Here is an 8,291-nt window from a genome sequence, read left to right as displayed (position 1 = left end):
TTTAATCAATAGTTTGCTTAGCTGTTGCAGTACAAAGGTAATGTAGTTTAAATTTCAAATTTAACACTCCCCAGTTTTGCATTATCTGTAGTTAACTAATTATAAACTTAAAAGTCAGTAGCCCTTTTTACAAAAAGATCTTAAATTTTTGCTTAAGATTTTAACTTACGAATCTCTTACGACACCGCACTGGTCAAGTTTTTTTTTTTCGGAGAGCTACGTTCTATGGCTATAAAAAATCATTTTCTGCAAGATACTGTCTGGTATATTATGAGTATACTAGCTTTAAAAGTTATGTTTACAATTCCGGATTATTGCAATTTTGTTTCATTGCAATCATATATATTTGACCTACTCGTAATACCTAACAATCAGACACAAATCCGGAATTACGAATTAATCACAATCTAATTCGATCCGGGATGTCATTACAAAAATTATCTCAATTCTTATGTCACCTCTACATGTAGCTCAGGCAGTTTACCCATGAAGCTTGTTAATGATGATGCGAGCAGCTAAAATAGCTTATTTATCTTTTTCGTTGATTGTAGTTTGTTTACTACTACAGATTATTGTTTTTAGCGTGCCGTCCTGGGTGTACTATAATAATGGACAGTACAGTACTTACTTTGGACTGTGGACTCTGTGTTCGGGTATGGTGGGAAGAGAAACGTGTGCCTCAACCATTGGTCACCCCTCTTTTTTTAATCAAGGTATTGATCATAACATTCTATTAGTCATGTTATGTTAAAAACTAAGTAAGTCATGTTTTAATGTATTTTGAAGATTTCTAGTCGTTGAAAAAAGAAAACAGTATGAAGGGCAACAGGTTATGAGCATTTTATTTTTTTTTTACATTGAACTGTAAATTATGTAAAGATGCAATTGAAGTCATACAGGCAATTTATGATTTTAGGTTCTTTTATTCCTTATTCCATTATTCATTTTTTCTTTCACAGAATGGTTTCAGGCAGTACAAGCACTTGAATGTCTTGGTTTAGTGGCGATTGTAGCCGCTATCATCTGCAGTTTTATATCCATATTTTTGTCAAAAGCTGAACGGATTTTGAATTATGCCACTTTCATTTTGATGAATACAGCAGGTATTTATGAAAGAAATGAATTTAAAAATATATGTATATGATCCCTTTTTATAACAATGACAGGTATATCATAGACAAACTAAATATAGCAAACTTTCTCAATATTTTGATGGTACATAAGATTAATGAAAGAATTGCTAAAAAAAAAAAATCAGAAAACCTGTAAATCATAATACAGCTGTAGTTTGGAAGGAACGAAACATTATTAACAGTCGTTCCTTACCTTTCTTATAATCTCCCATGAAATAAAAACAGTGGGAATGAATATTGATTGAAGAAAGAAGCTTGAAATCCTATTTTTAATAATAGTTTTTGTGGATAAGTAAGGAGAAGGAAATATATCACTTGTCAAAGCATTCAATGCGTGGAATTCAAAGGCAATGAAGATCATACCAGCGATACTTTCATCGTTTTTTTTCGTTACAGCTTTGTTCATCTTGATCGGTGCTATAATATTTGGCGCCCGGGTGAATTCGATACCCTCCACCGTGCTGCTAGCTAACTATCTCTTCGTTCCGTATGGTTTCAACATAGTGTGTGGAGCTCTATGTTCTGTTGCAGGTGTATGCATGCTGGCTTACAAACTAGGGCATAGCTCCTAAGTGCCTGTGTTGGACCTCTGTTTGCCGTGTGCCATGGCTTTTCTACTACGTGTTCTGATTTTGGCAAGATTAGTGAACACAGAGTGAAGTTTAGCATAATCTTATAAAAAGGGGCGTATAAAAAAAATTTGTGTTTATTTCTTACCTTGATACTTTATGGTACTTTTGAGTTTTGAACTGCAGTGCAAACTTAAAAGTACGTAGTGAACTTTTGTTTGAATCTTTTTTAAGCACAAAAAAAGGTATTTTAATTTCAGTGGATGAGAAATCTTTATAAACATAATTGTATGAATATAAAGGTTGATTGCTTAGTCAAACAAGCTAAAATTGACCTTTATTTCTAGAGGTATAAATATTTTGCTTCATGGTGCCATGTACATATGCTATGAGACAATAGAGCATTACATTTAAACTCTAATTCTTCAATTTTATTTTTCAGTATGAATATAAGATAATAATTTATGGGATAAATGAACTACAACGCTTCAAGCCTGCATATTTATCATGAAGCGCGTTAGCCGGTGTAAAGCGATGTAGTTCATATCCTCTTGAATTCTTAAAAATTAAAATTCAATCTGTTAATTTATCTTTTGTTTATGTGAATGAAGAGAAATGTGTACATATAATTAATTCTATTCTTCCACGAGGATTATCACCACACTGAGAAATAACTCTATGTAGAAGGGATTATATTTCTGTGCTGGAATATATATGAGCCTTAATCTTCATTGAACGATGTTTCTGCTTGGCTCTTTTCACTTCCAGATATCTTATTAAAAAATAAAATCAAAATACTGTTCACGTCTAGTGATTATATTTTTCAATATTTCCCCCTTTTCAGGTTCAGTGGATCATAAGAACCCTGAAGCGTTATCCTTTTATGTGAGCTTACACAATATTTTTATTTGACGAAAGAATTTTATTTTCTTTTAAATTCAAATTTATGGAAATTTAATTATAAGGTTACCACCCTACTAAGTTGCAGAACTTATTCAAAATATAAGTAGGTATTGGTTTGACAAATAATATTAATTTTAATTCCTTCTATAAAGACTACAAAAGCAAATAGGCCTGGTCAATGTAAAGATAAAGATGTACTTAGGTCATACCAAATAGCTAGTCCGAAAAATCTGACGTGTTCCTGGTTTTGCGATTTTGATATTTTACATGCAGTTTCCTAGCATGTAAAATATCCAAATCGCAAAAAAGCCAGGAAAACTTCAGATTTTTCGGACTAACCAAATAGCATATGGTTTGTCGTGTTGACATGTAAATGCACAATGATTTTGAATCAAAAAGAACGGATATCTTCAAAGATAAAATTAAGAACGACTAAACGTCATTTTGTAAAATTTTATATTTCTTGTCAACACTGAAAGCGATATAAAATATAATGCAAAATTGTTTTATTGATACACAAAGGTACATTATGATGAAACATATATACGATATACAAATGGTACATATATATATTTTATGAATTAGTGTTCAGCTTATGTACAATGCAGTGGAATGAACGTAAAGAATTATGTATAACATGTATCTATCCTACAACAAGATTTAAATAATAGCGATCAGGCACTAACACGTGATCTATGACATGGATCGCTCCATTGGTTGCTGAAATGTCAACTTCCGTCACACGAGAGTAAAGATTAAGGTATACTTTGTCACCTACAATGTAAATAACACACATTTTCTCAAATATTTAATGACAGAATTATAAACCATGCATCCTAATAAATCGAATGTATCGAATGGAAGGAAATCCACCTAAAAAATCATAAATTTTCCCAACTTGAAAATCCTATTTCGGGGTACAATTTTTATAAAATGCTGAAAATTGTCTGTGTTTGGCCGCAGTTCATATGGTTCATATGAGTGAAAAATTCTCGAGAGGGACGTTAGACAACAACATATTTACCCTTCCTCTCCCTCCTCCTAACTTAGTTACTTTTTCCTTATTGCAATTACCTGCCTTATATTTAATTTTTAAAGAAGTAGAAAATACATGAGGATTACTTGAAAAGGAGACTTGTATCGTGTCTCCGTTGGTATCAAGTGATCGTAGCCTCTCCTTATTAAACAATCCAGCTGAAAATACCGTATGTGGAACCACGTGATATAAAAGGACCTCTGAAAAATAAATACATGTACCAATATATTACTTTCTTTTCCCAAGCGAGTTTTAAGTATGATATGCCGCTTATATCAATGTCAAAAATATACCTGTAAGCATAGTAGGATCATTTTCCAATTTTTGTATAGCTGATGCCCCGAGCCTGGCAAAAGCAGCGTTTGTTGGAGCAAAAACTGTCAAGTTATTTCCTATAAAGAAAACAAATTGATGTCTGACTGCCCATGGACATGGAGTAAAAATTTAAAGGTTACTTCTAATATTCCAAATAGGGTGTGTAGAACTCGGTAAATTTAAGAATATTTAAAGCTTAGATTTTAATAAAATGCAGGTTACAAGTTACAAAAATGATTTATACTTCTTTACCTGATTGTTTTTGTTCCCCCTATCTTATTTACCTTTAAGTGCAGCAGCAAGTCCCGTGTCTAAGACTTTGGAGACAAGTGTAGTAAAATTAACGTGGTCGTTCAGGAGATTTACAATGTCACCATCAGGAGGAATCATCACGGCATCAATGATATGTACTACGCCATTGGATGCTAATATGTCAAAGCTTGAAATTCGTACACCATCAACAGTCACCGTCTGTAAAATAACAATAGTACGGGGGATTGTATTTACATGAAAGAACCTTGTTCTTGGTAAGTAAAAAATTATGGGTATTTTTGTCATATACGAGATGTACATGTACATATTTTTAACTGATAGGGGAACAGTATTACAGTATATAACTTGCTAAAAAAAAATAAAACAGCTGTTAAAGTAGTCCATATCAAGAAGTTAATTTCTGTTATCCTTAGTAATCTAACGAAACCAAGTTTTAATTTAATATGCAGGATTATTGAATATGAAATTTTAATGAATATAATTTATGTTAAAAAATATAAGCATACCAAGTTATTGAATGGATAAATGTTAAATCTGATAGATGTGCCGGCAAGACTTGGTATTTGTAACTCATTGGAGGCGGCTGATTTCTTCACGGATCCAGGCACCACGTGGTACTTGAGAACATCCGCCAGCGCCTGCGTATTACTCGAAAGGTAAGCTAATGTCGTTGGTGGAAGTTTCTCAAATGCTCGATTTGTAGGAGCGAAAACTGTGAATGTTCCTGAAAATATATCATAATCCCGACGGTAAAAATGCAAAGTACATGTATGTTGTACCTAACAATTTATCATAATTATATATATTCCTCCGTATGACCATATAAGTGCAGTGCTCAAGTATAAATTTGTAGGCATTATAAGTAATTGATAGCATTGCTACATGAATATATAATGGAAGTTGACGATAGAAAAAATTGATTAATTAATTGTGTTACATGTATGTATTACAGGTTGTCCCTTTCGTGAAATGTTCACTCCTATTGAGACGTCACTATATACCTGTGGACGGTTTCAAAATAATGTATACATGTACCTATACTTGGTCTTTAGGGCATTTAAGTAAGGAGGGTCTTTAGTTAGGTGTTGTACTAAGGTCCCATCCGAAGACCCGTTACTTTTGACCTCTAATGCCGGGTATCTAAGGAATAGTCACTACATGTATCTATGTTAACTTCAGAATTGACGTGGTGAACGGGAGTACTTTGGCCTCTCAACCACGAAGCATAGAGAACACTTCACACTAGGCTTCGCTAAGTTTAAATAACATTGATCTCATTTTTTGTGGTAAAGTTTCCATTAGTATAATTTCCAAGAAGATGTGTAATAGTTAGTGGTCTCTTTTATTTCGATTTCCGAAAGTCACATATACACGTACATGAATATTGAAGCAACTTAGGAATAAAAATGAAAATCATTAATTGATAAAAACGCTGACGTTATGATTTAAATCAAAATGATTTCGCTTTTTTATATGTTTGTTTACCGTCCTTTGAAAAAAAGTTTCACTAATACTGAGACGCTATCATCTGCCAATAGATGGCTTCGAATTAAGACCTGTACTTAGCACATTCAACCAATGTTGTTTTTTTTTTCTTGCCAGAACCTACTGCAACATCGGACTTAAACAAAACATCGACCTAAACGTCCTCCATTGGGATTCGAACCTGCGAGGTACATGTAAGGATAGATTTTCCAGGGGATCTAGAGTGGACGCTCTGATTGCTCATTTCAACAAAATACACTTGTATACACTGTAAAATGGTCTGTTGAAATTCCTTTATTAGATTTCACATATGTTAGACTTTATGGAAATTAAAGCAGCCAAATTTTTTAATATTTCCATTTGTTGATGAATGGGGCGGCTTTTTTTCCTGCACTTTTACTATATAGTTGCAAAATTAATTAACTGAGGTTAATAAAAAAAAAAGACATGCAAAACGTGCATGACCCTTGGTTATCAGACTAACAAGTAAAATGAACTGTTAAAGCCAAACAAAAATTGAAAAATCCGAACTTTCATGTGTATTGCAAAGTTAAGACCGATGGTAAGTAATTTTGCAAACTCCTTACCTCCTAGCAGTGCATCAGCCAGCCCGGCTTGTTGAACCAGTGAAATTAAAGTCGTAAGTTTTTGTTCTTGTAACACTTCTACCAAGTTACCTCCGTAAGTGAAATGAAAGCAGGATAATATAATGAAAATAAATTTATACATGTTGAAGTTTTCATGAACAAGTACCATTCAGTAAACTTTTATCATATTTATACCCACAATATCTTCATTATGAAAGGATATGGAGGGACATCACGTGTCAAATAACGATTTACCTGCTTAAAGTGCTATCTCTTTCAAAAGTCATGATTATGAGAGTACGATACACACCTGTGTATGTGTACTGTACTCTCAAAGAAAGGTGATTCTAGGTAACATATTTGTGAAATATTCGTATTGTCAGTTATTTTGACTTTATTGCACTCGGTCCGATTCCTTAATTAAAAAAAATGATTACAAGTTTTTAAAGGAGATGGGTGATTGACTATAGTACGATAAATATGAATGTGAAAAAAGAAATTTTAAATCATTTTTTTTTTAAACTTCATCTAACAACAAAGTATACTTTATGTAAAAACTCTTTCAAATGCAAAAATTATTTGCCTTTAAAATAGCATACACACACTAAAGAAGGTATAAAAGATCATTTTCTCATACTGTAACGCATTTTTTATCATATGATAGGGTCTTCGCTCAATTTGTTTGAAAGTTAATCCTAACCAGAAGTGTCTGTCGAGACTGTAGCTCTACTGGTTTATACTTAAAACAAAGGAAGAGAAAAGTAAAAGTTGGGACTTGAAACTTTAAAACAGCAATAAATAGAAAAACGATCCTTGTCGCTCAACAAAATAAAAATCGATACACAGAATTGTGTATCTTAAAGTAGTCTACTTGCGTGCCAAGTTATATTGAAATCGGACCAAAACTGTAGGAGGAGTAGCATTTTGAAAGAATTTCACAGAATTTTCTATTTTTAGTAACCATGGCAACACCGCTAATCGTAATCAAAAACCGATGCACAGAATTATGTATCTTAGTGTAGTCTACTTATGTGCCATATTGAAATCGGACCAAAACTGTAGGAGAAATAGCATTTTGAAAGCATTTCACAGAAATTTCTATTTTTAGTAACCATGGCAACACCGTTCATCGAAATCAAAAACCGATGCACAGAATTATGTATCTTAGTGTAGTCTACTTATGTGCCAACTTATATTGAAATCGGACCAAAACTGTAGGAGGAATAGCATTTTGAAAGAATTTCACAGAAATTTCTATTTTTAGTAACCATGGCAACACCGTTCATCAAAATCAGAAACCGATGCACAGAATTATGTATCTTAGTGTAGTCTACTTGTGTGCCAAGTTATACTGAAATCGGACCAAAATTGTAGGAGAAGTAGCATTTTGAAAGCATTTCACATAAATTCCTATTTTTAGTAACCATAGCAACACCGTTCATCGAAATCAGAATCCGATGCACAGAATTATGTATCTTAGTGTAGTCTACTTGTGTGCCAAGTTATATTGAAATCGAACCAAAACTGTAGGAGGAGTAGCATTTTGAAAGAATTTCACAGAAATTTCTATTTTTAGTAACCATGGCAACAACGGTCATCAAAATCAAAAACCGATGCACAGAATTATGTATCTTAGTGTATTCTACTTGTGTGCCAAGTTATATTGAAATCGGACCAAAACTGTAGGAGAAGTAGCAATTTGAAAGCATTTCACAGAAATTTCTATTTTTAGTAACCATGGCAACACCGTTCATTGAAATCAAAATCCGATGCACAGATTCTATGTATCTTAGTGTAGTCTAATTGTGTGCCAAGTTATATTGAAATCGGACCAAAATTGTAAGAGGAGTAGCATTTTGAAAAATTGTTTACAGACAGACAGACGGACGGACGACGGACACATTACTATCGCATAAGCTCTTCTGGTCTCTGACCAGTAGAGCTAAAAATTTGCGTAAAAATATATTATATTTATATGATATATATATCA

At 33.0% G+C, this 8,291-nt stretch overlaps 2 protein-coding genes across 2 annotated transcripts; one reads left to right on the top strand and one right to left on the bottom strand.

Annotated features, from left to right (window-relative positions):
- The first annotated feature begins 410 nt into the window (after positions 1–410).
- LOC134258587 (uncharacterized) lies at positions 411–1,751 on the top strand. Its single transcript, XM_062741138.1, has 3 exons — positions 411–713; positions 960–1,103; positions 1,530–1,751. Exons 1-3 carry the CDS (start codon positions 500–502, stop codon positions 1,703–1,705), a joined length of 534 nt encoding a protein of 177 aa, XP_062597122.1. The 5' UTR covers positions 411–499; the 3' UTR covers positions 1,706–1,751.
- Positions 1,752–3,160: 1,409 nt separating this feature from the next.
- Positions 3,161–6,443, bottom strand: LOC134258590 (transforming growth factor-beta-induced protein ig-h3-like). The gene is made up of 6 exons (XM_062741139.1): positions 6,302–6,443; positions 4,736–4,953; positions 4,241–4,427; positions 3,935–4,033; positions 3,728–3,841; positions 3,161–3,379 (listed from the first exon to the last, which is right to left on the bottom strand). The coding sequence occupies exons 1-6, from the start codon at positions 6,441–6,443 to the stop codon at positions 3,249–3,251; spliced, it is 891 nt and encodes a 296-aa protein (XP_062597123.1). The 3' UTR covers positions 3,161–3,248.
- Between the last annotated feature and the right edge of the window lie 1,848 nt (positions 6,444–8,291).

The sequence above is a fragment of the Saccostrea cucullata genome, unplaced genomic scaffold (assembly GCF_032062105.1).
Source record: "Saccostrea cucullata isolate Sc308-1 unplaced genomic scaffold, CSIRO_AGI_Scuc_v1 ctg12903, whole genome shotgun sequence".
In the NCBI taxonomy this organism is placed as follows: Eukaryota; Metazoa; Mollusca; class Bivalvia; order Ostreida; family Ostreidae; genus Saccostrea; species Saccostrea cuccullata.
Note: the sequence above shows the minus strand (reverse complement) of the source record. Positions and strands in the feature narration are given on the sequence as shown.